The sequence below is a fragment of the Conger conger genome, chromosome 18 (genome assembly GCF_963514075.1).
Source record: "Conger conger chromosome 18, fConCon1.1, whole genome shotgun sequence".
Lineage (NCBI taxonomy): Eukaryota > Metazoa > Chordata > Actinopteri > Anguilliformes > Congridae > Conger > Conger conger.
The window spans coordinates 14,386,359-14,401,955 of NC_083777.1; the positions used below are offsets into that span (position 1 = coordinate 14,386,359).

General features: G+C 46.1%; 1 protein-coding gene across 6 annotated transcripts in view; it reads left to right on the forward strand.

Annotated features, from left to right (window-relative positions):
* Positions 1-14,660, forward strand: part of LOC133118079 (ATP-binding cassette sub-family C member 2-like) — a 46,335-nt gene extending 31,675 nt beyond the window's left edge. For all 6 annotated transcript variants that reach the window (XM_061227771.1, XM_061227770.1, XM_061227773.1 and 3 more), the window contains exons 23-32: positions 7,327-7,481; positions 8,146-8,301; positions 9,539-9,738; positions 9,938-10,064; positions 10,738-10,839; positions 11,361-11,504; positions 11,832-11,990; positions 12,544-12,710; positions 13,309-13,503; positions 14,024-14,660. In XM_061227771.1, coding sequence (XP_061083755.1) covers positions 7,327-7,481; positions 8,146-8,301; positions 9,539-9,738; positions 9,938-10,064; positions 10,738-10,839; positions 11,361-11,504; positions 11,832-11,990; positions 12,544-12,710; positions 13,309-13,503; positions 14,024-14,153 — 1,535 coding nt within the window. In that variant the 3' untranslated portion in view covers positions 14,154-14,660. The remainder of the gene's footprint in view (positions 1-7,326; positions 7,482-8,145; positions 8,302-9,538; positions 9,739-9,937; positions 10,065-10,737; positions 10,840-11,360; positions 11,505-11,831; positions 11,991-12,543; positions 12,711-13,308; positions 13,504-14,023) is intronic.
* Positions 14,661-15,597: the final 937 nt, after the last annotated feature.

Below are 15,597 nucleotides of genomic sequence, written 5' to 3' on the forward strand. Positions count from 1 at the left end.
AAGATTCTCTCTTCAGATCCAGTCGCTGGTGGGTATGTTAAAGACACTTGGCGCTGATGGAGAAGTGGAGCTGCAGTGTGGTTCTCATGTTGCTCGCCTGCTCAGCAAGTTACCACCCGAGCAGCGAACGGAGTTCCGCAGATGCACGTTCAGTCAGTCAGGCAATACCTACACCCTCAACGACCTAGCCGAATGGCTGAAGTACGAGTCCTGGTGCCAAGATTTCGATGGTCAGCTATCCTCCACAGCAGGCAAAGACAACCAGAATAGTCTGAAGCCTCACAAGCAATTCGGAAAACATCCTGTCACTGTGCTGCATGGATCAGAGAACACACAGGGGGAAATTAAACCTCCCAGTAGCTCTCCTACCAATGGTAAGCCTTCACCTTACTGTGCCTTCTGTGATAACCGTGAACATCACCTAAGCCAGTGTGCAGCCATAAGTAAACTCAACAAAGACCAGCTGACGGAGTGGATAAAGTCCAACAAAAGATGCTGGCGCTGTGCTCGCCCACACCAAGCAGCCCAATGCAATTTGAAGAAGCCCTGCAAGCTGTGCAATGGTCGCCATCTTCAAGTCCTACACGATGTCAATACGGGGCAGCAGAAGGGAACAACACAGGCAGTGGTGAATCAGGATAGAGGTGAGGTGTCAACAAGTGTGTTTTACCTCGACCGGCCAACAGAGGGCAGCCGGATCCTGCTCAAAGTCATCCCAGTGTCCCTGCACCACGGCAGCCGCACCCTCGATACCTATGCGGTATTGGACGACGGGTCGGAGAGAACGATGCTGCTGCCAACAGCTGCTCGGAAATTAGGCCTCCAAGGCACACCAGAAAACCTGCCGTTACGCACCATCAGACAGGACGTGCAGACCCTCCAGGGCAACTGTGTCTCCTTCCTCATCTCACCCAAGGCTTGGCCAAAGACCCGCTATCGCATCACCAACGCCTTCACAGCAGCTAACATCGACCTCGCAGATCATACTTACCCCATCGAAGCACTCCAAAAAAAGTATAAGCATCTGTCCGGGCTACCCCTCCAGCCATTCAAGAAGATCCAACCACTGCTGCTCATAGGCAGTGACCACCCACACCTCGTCACCCCCACTGAGCCTGTGCGTCTGGGCCCCCCCGGCGGCCCTGCTGCCATCCACACCCGGCTGGGCTGGACGCTACAGGGCCCCTCCAGTGTCATCTGCCGATCAAACAGCCCACAGCAGTGCCTGTTGACCTCTGTCCCCCCTCAGGTGAGCGAGCTAATGAAGCATGTGGAGAAACTCTGGCAGACGGATGTCATACCCCTCAGGAGCAGCAAAGTGGTGACGCGCTCGCAGCAAGACAACTTAGCCGTCAGCCTCCTAGAAGACAACACCACCCGTGGGGAGGTTGATGGTATATTGCGCTATGCCACTCCATTGCTGCGCCGCAAAGATATGCCATGCCTCCAGGCTACCCCTGACGCCGTCATCCCTAGCTTGAGGGGAGTCGAGAGAAGACTCCAGAGAGATCCTAAAAAGGCCAAGGTGTACCGGGCAGAGATTGAAAAGTTGATCCAAGCAGGGTCAGTTGTCAGGCTTGACCCATCAGAACTGAACCGGGGAGATGAGGCATGGTACATCCCCCACCACCTTGTTAGCCATAATGGCAAGCACCGCCTTGTCTTCAACTGCTCATTCCAACATCGAGGGTACAACCTGAATGACTACCTCTTACCTGGGCCTACCCTAGGGGCATCGCTGCTGGGAGTTCTCCTCAGATTTCGGGAACACGCAGTAGCCATAAGTGGAGACATAAAGAGCATGTTCCACCAAGTTCGACTGCTCCCCAAAGATCACCCTCTCCTGCGTTTTGTGTGGCGCGACCTGCGCCAAGATGAGCCGGCGGCAGTATATGAATGGCAGGTACTCCCGTTTGGCACCACATGTAGCCCGTGCTGTGCTACATTTGCCTTGCAACGCCACACAAGAGATAACAGCCAGCCAGAAGATGAGGTGAGAAACTCCATTGAGAAATGCTTTTATGTGGACAATTGCCTCCAGAGTCTTCCCTCCACCACAGCGGCACGAGACCTGGTGGACAAGCTGAGAGCCCTCCTGTCCTCAGCTGGCTTTGTGCTTCGGCAGTGGGCCAGCAATGAACCTAGCGTCATTAGCCACCTCCCCGAAGATGCTAGGTCCAACAGCGCAGAACTCTGGCTTGCACAAGACAACACAGACAGTCCAGAGTCCACACTAGGCCTCAGCTGGCACTTCTCCACTGACATGCTGGGGTACAAACATCGTCCAGTCCAGTATGGTGAGCCCACCATGCGCAACATCTACAAGGTGCTCGCCAGCCAATACGACCCCTTAGGCTTCATCCTGCCGTATACAACGAGAGCCAAGATGCTGGTGAGATGCCTGTGGGACAAGCAGAGAGGATGGGATGACACCCAGCTTCCTCCAGACCTCGTCCAGCAGTGGAGAGACTGGGAAGAAGAGCTACGCTTCCTCCCTCAAGTAAGCCTCAGTCGTCCGTACACACCTAAGGCCATCGCTGCCTCAGTGAGAGAAAGAGAGCTGCACATCTTTTGTGACGCATCTGAGCAGGCCTATGGTGCGGTGGCGTATCTTAGAGTGGTGGACAACGATGGCACCGTGCACCTGGCCTTCGTGATGGCCCGATCCCGGGTAGCCCCAAGACATCTGCACTCAATGCCCCGGCTGGAGCTGTGTGGTGCACTCACAGGAGCCCAGCTCTCCAAACTCCTTAGTGATGAGCTCACTTTCGAGGTTCAGAAGACCGTTATGTGGTCCGACTCTACAACTGTACTGGCCTGGCTGCGATCTGAATCCTGCCGCTACAAGGTCTTCGTTGGCACTCGCGTAGCGGAGATCCAAGAGATGACCAACCAGCACACCTGGCGATACGTCGACTCGGCACAGAACCCTGCCGATGATATCACCCGTGGCAAAACACTGCAGGACCTGGTAAGGCCCAACAGATGGAGTCAAGGGCCCCCCTTTCTTCTTATGGATCCTAACCAGTGGCCTGCTGACCCTACCAATGCAGTGGGAGACCCTCCAGATACCACTGAGTTGCGCAAACTAACTTTCTGTGGTGTGACATCTGTAGCTGCAAATCAGTCTGACTCAGACCTCCTCCAACATAGCACATGGAAGGAACTGCTACAAGCCACTGTCCAGGAGCTTCATGGGGCGGCTACAGAGGAGAGCTGCGCTAATGCAGAGGATTACCGCCAGGCTGAGAGACTTCTCCTTAACAGGGCACAGCGAGACAGCTTCCCTGAAGAACTCCGTCTCCTTAAAGCAGGGAAACCTGTTCAGCGCAGCAGCCGCCTCCTGAACCTGTCCCCAGAGTTGGACGTCACCGGAGAGCTCATCAGGGTTGGTGGTCGTCTCCGCCGGTCCGAAAATCTGGCGTACACCAGCCTACACCCGGTGGTGCTGGATCCCTCACATCCAGTAACCTGCCTCCTCATACAGGACTTCGACAGCCGTCTGAAGCACCCAGGACCAGAACGTGTCTTTGCTGAAATCCGACGCACGTACTGGATTCTGCGGGGAAGAGAGGCAGTCCGTCGCTTCCAAAGAACTTGTACAGAATGCCGCCGCTGGAAAGCAAAGCCTACAGTCCCCAGAATGGCTGACTTACCTGTAGCCCGCCTCCGTCTCTTTAAGCCTGCTTTCCACTCGACAGGCGTCGACTGCTTCGGGCCGTTTGAGGTCAGAGTGGGGCGGCGCACAGAAAAGAGGTGGGGAATAATATTTAAATGCCTCACTGTCAGGGCTGTACACCTTGACGTCCTGACCTCGATTGACACCGACTCCTTTCTAATGGCCCTACGTCGGTTTATTGCTAGGAGGGGAAGACCTGCCGAGCTCTACTCAGACCAGGGCACTAACTTTAGAGGTGGCGAGAGAGAGCTGAGCGAGGCATTTGCAGCAATGTCCGCTGACCTCCAGCTGCTCCTTGCCCCACAGAAAATTGACTTCCGCTTCAATCCTCCTGCTGCCCCCCACTTTGGGGGTGTGTGGGAGCGGGAGATCCGATCCGTGAAGACCGCCTTGTACACCACAGTCGGTGCACAGCCCCTACAGGAAGAGGTCCTCCGCACCGTCCTCATCGAAGTGGAAGGGATCCTGAACGCCAAGCCATTGGGCTACGTTCCATCTGATGTCAGCGATCCAGACCCCGTGACACCCAACTGCCTACTGATGGGGCGGCCTGACGTGTCCCTGCCTCAGGTCGTCTACCCCAAGGACGAGCTCCTCAGTCGTAGGCGGTGGAAGCATGCACAAGTGCTTGCTGACCACTTCTGGGCCCGTTTCATTCGACTGTATCTACCTGGGCTGCAGGCCCGGTCGAAGTGGCAGTCATCTCCAGCCGATGTCACAGAGGGCTCTGTGGCAATGATCGTGGACCCCCAGTTGCCGAGGGCCTTGTGGCCGACTGGGCACGTTGTAAAGGTTCACCCTAGTCCTGATGGCCACATCAGGTCAGCAGATGTAAGGGTCAAGGACAGAACGTACACACGGCCAGTCGCCCGGCTGGTTATCCTGCCTGCCCTTCCGGCTGAAGACAGCAGCCACCCCCTTTGAGTCTTGTTTAAGTTAGTGTAGCCTTTTGAGTGGTGCAAATGTAACTTGTACATTTGGGGGCGGCTGTACAAAAGGCTCAGGACTTCTATTCTGTTTATTTCTCCTTTTCATGCTTATGAACTTTTAATTTGATATTCCCAGCACCTACGTTAAGACGCGAGACCTATTGTTTACTTTTGGCTGGCGCGCTGTTGAAGTAGCAACTTCATTGCTCTCCGTGTTGTCTGAGCAAAGTATACCCGGTAGCTTAAAGTGTGCGTCTATGAACGAAGTAAGTTTTCTAATATGAAGTTAAGGCTGTATGTTAAGCTATGAAACGTGTTGGGAGAAGTGAATTGCCTGTTGCTAGTTTAAGCGAGGGAGAAAAATGTTCGCACTTATAGCATTTACTACCGTGTTGGCTGACGTTATTATTAGCTGCTAAATTACGCGTATTGTGCCAGCACACAGACCTTTATCCGGCGCATATATGCCAAATGTGTTATTTGGTTTATCTGTATGCTTAGTTTGCTTAGTACTGTGTAAGGACATAGTTTACTGGTATTATCTAGCTGGTCATTTGCCTGCTTGTTCCTCGGTGATGCTGCAAGCTGACTAGCTTGTTAAATATGACACATGCATGCGTGCTACATTGTAGCCCTATGCTTATTATTATTTCTCTTTATTTTCAGAACCACACACTAGCCATCTACTCAATGTAGAGAAAGAACTGGAATATACACACACCTTGTTGCAATGTGATATCTGGTGGATAATACAAGTGATTGCATCCAACCCGTCTCCTCATTCTGTGTCCTCTCTCACGTGCGCCCCTCCTGCCCTGAACATTCTGGCCTTGAAGTAGTGTTCTGGCCGACACTCCAGATTGTGTGCGGTGTTAAAATACGAACAGCCCTATACTGTCCTACCCATCCATAGAGTCTAACCCATCTACTAACCCTCACCCACACTAATCATGTGTTCATGTTACCTTACGTTTCTCGTGCATGTCATTTACTAATTTACTAATGCTAGGGCAGGATAGGTTTATTACTAACGATTACTAATCTCCTTGTTAAACTTGTCATCCATCGCACCTGTTTTCCATTTCCTTGCTACGCTCTAACTAATTGTCTACACCTGTCTACACCCGCATTTATAGCCCAGTCGCGCAACTGTTCTTCGCGAAATTGTCAGCCTCTTGAACTCCAAAGCAACTCTTGAGCATTACTATTATTGATTACACGTTACGATCCAAGCCTGTTTACCGACCATAGTTTATTGATTTCTGTTTTGTTGACCACCGCTTGTTTTTGACCACGTCCTCGCCTACCGTCTTTGTACTTTTGCCTCGCTGATTGTTTTATGGTTTCGACTTCCGCATCGCCCTCGACTACGACTCTGCCTGCCGTCCGCCTGTACTTCAGCCCCGCTGACAGCTCTCCTGCTACCGGACCTCCCTGCACGTTTACCGACTACGAGTTTGCCTCTTCCCTCGGCACCGTGCCTTTTGTTTGTTTATCGTCTGTTTGGCTGGATCTACGTGTATGGACTTTGCTTGTTGTGACTACGCTCCTGGGATTCGTCCCAAATAAAGCCCTGACGGGACTTTATTCCATTATTGTTTCTGAGTCGTGCATTTTGGGTCCAACCCCCACGCACCCGTCTCAAAAGGAGTTCATTAGGAAGAAAAAGTGGAAGGTTTTAGACTGGCCAAGTCAATCACCAGACCTTAACCCGATTGTGCATGCATTTCACCGAAACAACTGAAAGAGGCTGCAGTAAAAGCCTGGAAAAACATCACAAAAGAAGAATGCAACAGTTTGGTGATGTCAGTTGGTCGCAGGCTTGATGCAGTTATTGCAAGCAAGGGATGCGCTACCAAATATTGTGTTATTTTCTTTAATTTACTTAAATACTCTCTGTTACAACACTTTTGCTCACCTAAAAATCACATGGTCTGATAGCAAAGGTGCTATGTTCAAAGTAGTTTAACACATCTAGGTGTGAATTCTTGTTTCGTGTTCATCTTTTTATCTCAACCCCAAATGTATTCAGTGTCCTGCAATAACAGGAATTTGCTTTGCTGTTCCAATACTTTTTGAGGGGACTGGAAAATATAAGGTAATAATTGCCACACTTCATCTGAATGATGGCCTGGTATAGGGCACCGCCTTTTCATTTCTTCTTTATTTAAAAAGTAGAGCTTTTAATTTGGCAGGGTTCTTTTCTGTCACTTAATGTGAAAGATATTCTTTTCACTGCCAACTTACAACTCATAACAACAGTAACAAATTAAAACTACTTTATGGAACTTAAGTACATTATCCCCCATTATCAACCTTTTTGAGTATGATTAAATCATCATATTTTTACTTTTACTTGTTTTTTAAGTTTTCTACTGTTTTATTTTGAAATCCATTACAGGGCACAACGTAACTTTCAATATGTGAAGACTATAACGTAATTGGAGGAAATTGAAGATTACATTTTTTGAGCCATAATTGTCAGTTGCTGCTACATACACCTGAAAACAATACACTATTACTTTATTCAGCAAGCTTATTACATTATACAGCAAGTCATTGCACTATCTGGTTATACTATACAACAATATAGTGCATAAGGTATTAGTTCATAAGTTAGTACATTATCCAATGTTATTACGCTCTCGATTGTTATAAATGACACAATACATAATTAAGGATTGCTTTCCTTTTTATCCTGTGTGTGATCCTGACTAGGTATCCTGGTGTTCCTTGCAACGTTGCTCATGGCAAATGGAGCAATCGCAGCCTCACGGATTATGCACACTCGGCTGCTGTCCAACATCCTCCGTGCACCAATGTTATTCTTTGACACCACACCATTGGGCAGGGTGGTCAACCGCTTTGCCAAGGTAGAAGGCCGACCCATTTGTGTTCCAAAATGGTGGCCCCGCTTTTTTGTTTTGATCGTTTCGTTTCCAGGGGTAATAACATGAGGATAAGACAGCTGGGATGTCCTGTTAGTAGAAAACATAGAAGAGCTACATCAATCTCATGGTATATAAATAGCAGCCGATGAAACAGAGCAGACTGATTGGTGGATGCCTTCTGTCTGCTTCCTAGCTACAACCCCCAGGGAGCCAGGAAGTGCTGTCAGAATGTTGTTACCAATGTACAATGTTGCTGGTGTAGCTGTTCTCTATATTATACCAGTAAGGTGATATCACATCTACCCTTCTACTTTAGTATCTCTGATTTATTATCTCTGGTTTCGTAGCTTGGTTCTGTAGTAGGACATGCTTATGATGTCATCGGATGGCATGGATGTAGCCTAGTGGCTAAGGTGCCCAGAAGGTTGGTGGCTCAAGCCCTAGTGTCACCACGATAAGATCCACACAGCTGTTAGGCACTTGAGCAAGGAACCTTAACCCCACATTGCTCCTGGGGGGAACTGTCCCCTGCTTAGTTTAATCAACTGTAAGTCACTTTGGATAAGAACTAAATAACTAATATAAACAGGGTGTAAATTGTCAATGGTGTCAAATGTGATGTCATGCAGTGTTGTGAAATCTGCAGGACATGTTTACAGTCGATGAGGCTATCCCTATGTCCTTCCGCTCCTGGCTCATGTCCTTGCTGGAGGTGATCTGCACCATGTTTGTCATCTGTCTGGCCACGCCCATTTTCACAGCGGTCATCTTTCCCCTTGCAGTCATCTACTACTTTGTTCAGGTGAGAGAGCCCTCCAGTGCGTTAACGCTACACTTTAGACTATCAGCAGGTTGCATAGCAATAGCCTGAAATCTGTGACTTACAGTAAGCCAGCCACAGGCTGGTCTGATTTGAGCAGTTGCAACAAGCCATCTTAAACTGGGTCTTAAATTATTTTATACTAGGTCTTAAATCGTTTTACACTGGGTGTAAAATAATTTTAGTCTGGGTCTTAAATAGTTTTAGACTAAGCCTTAAATGTTTTTAGACTGGGTCTCAAAACATTTTAGACTCGGTCTTAAATCCTTTCTGACTGGAACTTAAATAGTTTCAGACTGAGCCTTAAATCCTGTCTGACTGGGTCTTAAATCCTTTTAGTCTGGGTCTTAAATCATTGTAGTGTCAGGGTTTTATTACTGCCTGGGTGTTAGTTTCACCGTGGGGACGATATTGTCCTTTTTTCCGATCTTCCTTTAGTTGCCTAGTGGGCGTGTACCTGACCCTCCCACTCGTTACCATCATTCACACCAGCTGTGGCAGGGTTACTTATACGCTCTCTGGCTGTCGCTCGGCGCTTCAGTGTCTTTTTGCCACTTCCTGAAGTTGGTGCTACAGCGGTCTTGCTTGCTATTGTGTTCCTCACAATATCCTTGCGGTTATTGTCCGACCCCTTTAAGTTTGTTATTTTTTGCTTCCTTTGAGCTCCTTAGTGTGGGTACTGGAAGCATTCCTTAGTTCAGCTCCCTCTGTTTCCACTTAGTTGGTGGGAACGGAGGTCTTTAGCCTTTCCTTCTCCTTGTTTCTTACGAGTTGCTTTATTTTGGCACTGCAGAGAGATTATTCTCTCCTCCTCGTTTACTATGAGTTCGCCCAGTTTTAGTGGGTTGCTTTATTTTCGCATTATTCTCTCCTCCTCGTTGTTACGAGTTTGGCCAGTGTTGGTGGGTTATTTTATTTTTGGTATTACCGAGAGGTTTCTCTTTTCTCCCCTATTTTCGTCAGGGAGTTTCTTTTTGTTTCCTTTTGATTTTCGTCTTGTTTAGTTCCTGGTTGTGTCGCGCCTGGGTTTCCACCCCGGCTGCTCCCCCCCCTTGTAGACTTAAAAAGTTTTAGACTGGGCCTTAAATCATTTTTGACTGGGTCTTCCATCCTTTTAGACTGGTTTAGGACCAGTCTTGCTTTTGAGCTCATAATGGCATAATGGCTACAGTTGAAAGTGGGAAGAGCAGAAAGCTACGCTCTGTCTCTCCGCCCACAGAGATTCTATGTGGCCACTTCCCGGCAGCTAAGCAGACTGGACTCGGTTTCCCGCTCTCCCATCTACTCCCACTTCAGCGAGACCATCTCAGGCCTGTCCGTCATCCGGGCCTACGGGCACCAAGACTGCTTCCTCCGCCACAACGAGACCACCATCGACGAGAATCTCAAGAGCGTCTACCCTTGGGTCGCCTCAAACAGGTCGGGGGTGTGTCCACTTGGGCAATAGAAAAGGTTGTAGCCACAGTAAGATCACTGCAGCCGTTGGGCCCTTAACCCTGGCACTTATCCCTGCATTGCTCCAGGGGGGATTGTCCCCTGCTTAGTCGACTGTCATGAACTGTTAATCACTTTGGTGTAATGTAATGCAAGAATATGATTATACACTCTTTTGCTGCAGGTGGCTTTCCATCCGGTTGGAATTCTTGGGCAACTTGGTGGTCTTTTTTTCAGCTCTGTTTGCAGTCATCTCCCGTGGCCACATATACAGTGGCCTGGTTGGGCTGACCATCTCCTATGCCCTAAATGTGAGCTTTTTCATAATGCGTCAAATTGGCAACCATTTGCTGCAGGCATCTGAAAAGACAGTCCCAAAATATCTTGTGGTTTTCTTTAAATTAGCAGCCAACCCAAGCCTTGAAAATAAGGCAAGGCATTAAAATTTAACGTGAATGTTAAAACAAAACCAGCAGACACTGCAGCCCTCCTGAAACTGAGTTTGAGAATCTTGATGCTATACAGTTGTGTCTTTGCTTTGACTGTGGGTTAAGGAGAAAGGTGCGAAGGTGAAGTAATACATGGATTTTGGACTCTCATGCTCCTCCATGAGATAATTTAATCCCAAAAATGACTCTGAATTGATTATTCTGATGATTTCTGAGAGCAGAGAATGACAAAACCAAGAAATCCTTGCGCATGGACGCATTTTGCCAGCCTTAAAATAAAATGTGTATGTGACCTATAAACTATTAAAAGAATGAACAAGAATAAAAATAAAAATCTACATTGTGTTTCTCTTTTGCCATCAATTATTCTTCACATAACTAGCTAGTCAATGTTGGCCAACTACTTTCATATTCTACGTACTATATATCTAAGCTCTGGACTACAATACGATCCACTCAACATGATAACTGTTCTAAATAATTGTAATGTAATTTGTCTGAAAAGGGGGGACCTATTTCTCTGTGATGCTCCCAGGTTACACAGACACTGAACTTACTTGTGAGGATGACCTCTGAGCTGGAGACCAATATTGTGGCTGTGGAGCGGGTGAATGAGTATGCTGAGATTGAGACTGAGGTGAGTCTGGTACTGCTTCGGGCCACTGTTTTCAAAATTGTTATTGTTTTGTGTGACCTACAATTTCCTAGAAACCACAGAAGAAGCCATGGTATTGCATGGCTTCTGTCAAGCTTATTTGTAAAAAGGGTTAAAAAAGAAGAGCATAGTGAAATTAAATGAGGACAAACAGAATTGCAATAGCAGACTATAGCGGCAGAGAAACACAAACACCAGACAGGCAGCATACAATACTAGTACAAGTACAATACTAAAAACAGGTCAACATACACTCAGTGAGCACTTGATTAGGTATTTTTAGACTTATTGGTGTGTTGCTGCTGTAGCCTATCCACTTAGATTTGAAACTATTTAAAATGTAATGTGGTGGAGTACAGTGTGCTGCTTGCAGGTGTGGGGCAGTTCCCACAAGAAGGAGGAGTAGGAACGATGGAGATGGGAAAGGGGTAGTCATGAATCTAATAAATCACAAGCTTGACAGAGTCCAATGCGTGACTGGTGTTTCACCTGACACTTCGCAGGCACCCTGGGTCACAGACAATCGCCCCCCCAAGGGGTGGCCTGATTCTGGAAAGCTCTGCCTAAAGAACTATCAGGTGCGGTACCGGCCTGAATTGGAACTGGTACTACATGGGATCACCTGTGACATTGAAAGCACAGAGAAGGTAATGTACATAGCCCCCAAAAAATTTGTGCTTTCAATCAATCCACAAATCTTGTCCACAAAATGGTCCTTTATGGGCAATTAATCACAATGCATATAGTTAAGCTCTAAACAGTTGCTCCAAAATGTAATGTTGAAACTCTATCATTAAACCAGTGTAAAAGCAGTAAGCCTTGTTTGAAAAGTGTATTTCTTCACCTGCTCGCCTTAAACCCAGACTGTGTCCCCACAGTGACAATAATTTAGTTGTCTTTCAGTGACCACAGTTCTGTCATGGTGACCACGAACATTCACTTATTTTGCAGTGACTGTGACTTGTCTGTTTCAGATTGGCATTGTTGGGAGGACAGGAGCTGGGAAGTCCAGCCTCACTAACTGTCTGTTCCGCATCATCGAGGCAGCTGGCGGGCAGATCTTTATTGACGGAGTGGACATTGCTACCCTGGGGCTGCACGATCTGAGGAGCAGACTGACCATCATCCCACAGGTGGAGCAAAAACCCTTCACATATATACACACACACATGCACATATTTAATTCAAAAATATAGGTTATGATCAATGTGGCTATTGCTGCTGCTTCATGCCATGTTACAGCATAGGAATGCAATGCCAGTGGGAAGAACGGAAATTTCAAATTTGGAGTGACATCACGTGCTAAATGAATTCATTAGGCCACATATACAACGATGATGTAGTGGTGTGGCAAGATGTTAGGCAGCCTACAAAAGAAAAACTTTCCGAGGGCAAAAGACACCGATGGTGGTCCAACTGAGGAACAACCAGTGGAAGCTTTATATATAAAAAAAGTTATTGAAGGTTTGCTCTCTTTTTTATTTTTTTATTATTTTTTTTACAGTTTTTACATTGTCACATAAAATGGAGAGACATAATGTGCTACTTTGGATTAGTTGAACTGTCATGACATGGTTTCAATATGAAGATGACCAGTACGAGTTAATAGGAGTGTTTGCAGTGATGAGTGCGATTTAAATTTGAATGTCTGGATTTTATCTCCTGGGGGCCTGTGTCTGTTTTTAGGACCCTGTGCTATTCTCTGGAACATTAAGGATGAACCTTGACCCCTTCGAGAAATTCAACAATGAGGATGTTTGGAGAGTACTTGAGCTGGCCCATTTGAAGGCATTTGTGGGGGGGTTAAAAGATGGACTAAACCATGAAGTCACTGAAGGAGGGGGAAACCTCAGGTATGCACATCTCCCTCACATGGGCATGGCTGCAATAGTTTTTATGCAATGGTTTGATCGCCTGCTTTTATCACAATTTTTATTTTATTTTTTGCTTTGTTTTTTTTAAGAAAATGGTCAGGAGTCTGTCTCAAAGACAAACACCATGCAACACCATTTTTGTTGATCGCCTCTTCTTGAAAGTGTCCTTCAAAGAAATACCTTGAAATTCGGCTTTACAGAGCATGTTGATTCTAGTTCTACATCCAGGAAATACAGAAAGTCTACGGAAAATCCTGTGATAGCCTCCAACTTGGAAGCATGCAGCAATCATCCCAATAAAACCTTTTGGTGGTGTTTGTCAGGGCAGTGTATTAGGTAAACTATATATATAAGGGCGGAAGTTCAATTTCCCCCAAGTTCCCTGAGCAAGACACCTAACCCCAAATTGCTCCTGATGAGCTGATTGGTACCTTGCATGGCAGCCTATCACTGTTGGTGTGTGAGTGTATGGGTTAATGAGAGGACTTAATTATGAAGTGCTTTGGATAAAAGCACTATATGAATGCAGTCCATTTACCATATGTAAAAGTGTGTTTTTCTTTGGTCCGGTTTGTAGTGTGGGGCAGAGGCAGCTTCTGTGCCTAGCCAGAGCTCTGCTGCGGAAGTCACGCATCCTCATTCTGGACGAGGCCACAGCAGCAGTGGACCTGGAGATGGACAGCCTAATCCAGACCACCATACGCCAAGAGTTCTCCCACTGCACGGTCCTCACCATCGCCCACCGGATACACACCATACTGGACAGCTCTCGGTAACGGCAAAAGACTTAATTTAATATAAGTCTTATATAAGTCTATAATTAGTCAGCCCACACGCATATTTTTCCTGTTTTTTTAGCTTTTCATCCAGGAGCTTTCGATTTGTGTTCCATACTGATGCAAGTAAAACAATTACGATTTTGGTAGAACTATGCATATTTTACGTTTCTAAATGCTATATTTCTGAGCGGTTTACAAAATGATTTCTCACCTAACGTGGGGGCAGGGTTACGGTCTTTTCAAAAAACGTATGTCACTGCTCTTTCCAAACATTTTGTGGGAATTCTAGAAACTAAAACCAGAAAGAGAATGCTGATGCATGTGGGTCTTTAATAGAGTGCTATAAAAATCAAACGCCTTTCCCAACTGCAGAATTGCAGCGCTTGATTTTTTTAAAATTGTGCAGACTAATTTATGCGGGGGGTTGGGTCACATCCTGAGAACTGAACTATTTTAGAAGAAAATGCAGTTTGAACACCCGATTTGTCCCTTTTCTTTGCCTTGCCTCTCTAGGGTGATGGTCCTTGATGCTGGGAAGATCGTGGAGTTTGACTGTCCCAGTGTCCTGCTCAAGAGACAAGGCCATTTTTATGCCATGGCAAAAGATGCTGGGATTACTTCACTAGACAACAAAGCCCTTTGAACACTCCTTAGGGAAGCCCATGGGAGATTGGACAGATTAACTGCACTGTAAGAAATGTATGTTCCCAGAACTACCTTTCCCAAGATTCCCCTGAGCCACTGAGGAAGGTCTGCCATGACCACTTCACTTGATGAAAAATTTCTGAAATTGTATTACTGTTCAGAACAGCAAAGACATTCATTGTAGCTTGATTATTGCTTGAGAGTATTTCCAGTATGAAGAGTGTTTTGTCAGTGTTCAATACATTATGCTTATAAATTACATGATCTTTGGATATCTTTTCATAATGTTTACCCAAATAACATTACAAAGCTTTCCTTTTATTACAAATTAAATATTAATATTACTGTTGTATCTTTCTGTATTGTGTTGTAACTCATTTTGATTATTGGCAATGAAACCCAGGTAAAACCGTTTGTAAATTACTTTAGCAAACTTGAATTGTCCACATAACTGAAGTACCCTGCTCCGTTTTAATCATGGAATGCTGTCTGTTCTGTCGGTATCACTGCCCCCCCAAAACAAAATAAAACAAAATAAAAAAAACTATGCTACGAGTTTGTTAATGGCTTGGGAAGAATAACTCACACACCACCCTACACCTCCCCCCTCCCCTCCTCAGTATTCTGAAAGGAACAAAGTCCTTTTGTTTTGAAGTGAAGATATCTAACTGAAATCATTGATTGAAAATTTCTAAGTTCATGGTTGAAATCTGCATTTTTAGAAGCAATTCCAGTTTGAGCAGAAATCAACGCGGTGCAATTTGGTTTTGTTACATGGAACCCATGCTTCTTGAAGGTGCAGGTTGCAACTGACTGCAATTATTTGTCTACAAGTATCACCTCTGTTTTTAGAAGCAAAAGGATAACAGTAGTCTTTCTTTAGCGGAAAACAATAACTGAGTTTGAGTACTTCTTAGAATGCTCATTTTTGGTCTCCTTAGAAAGAAACTAAAATCATGAATCTTTTGATGACAATATCATACTGCCAGTCCTGCTTCTAACAACATAAGGGAACTTTAATAAGTAGATTGCCAGTTCAGCCAAGTCAGTTCTGCCTCTCCCAGGTTCCAGCATCCAGCTGTGCCCCTTTGTCCTCCTTGTTTTAAGCACATAAAATGCAGGCCTTCCTTGACTAGGAGGGCTTTTCACACCGACACTTAATCAGGGAACAGGGAATCAAAATATTGGAGTTCGGAGGGTTGAAGCTGCTGCTGCAGTCTTGGATTCTGCCTTACAGCTGCTCTGTAAGGAAGGGAGATTCATCTGCCTTCTGGGCTCTGGAACTTTCATTTCAGTTTCGTGGGACTGTTTTGGGAGATACACAATGGGGTTTGGCACTATCTATCATTATTTTCTCTTGTGACTGGTACATGTCTTTGTTTGTCACTTTGTGTAAGGTAGTTGAACCCATCTATATATTTGAGTGGATCTGATGTAACTTA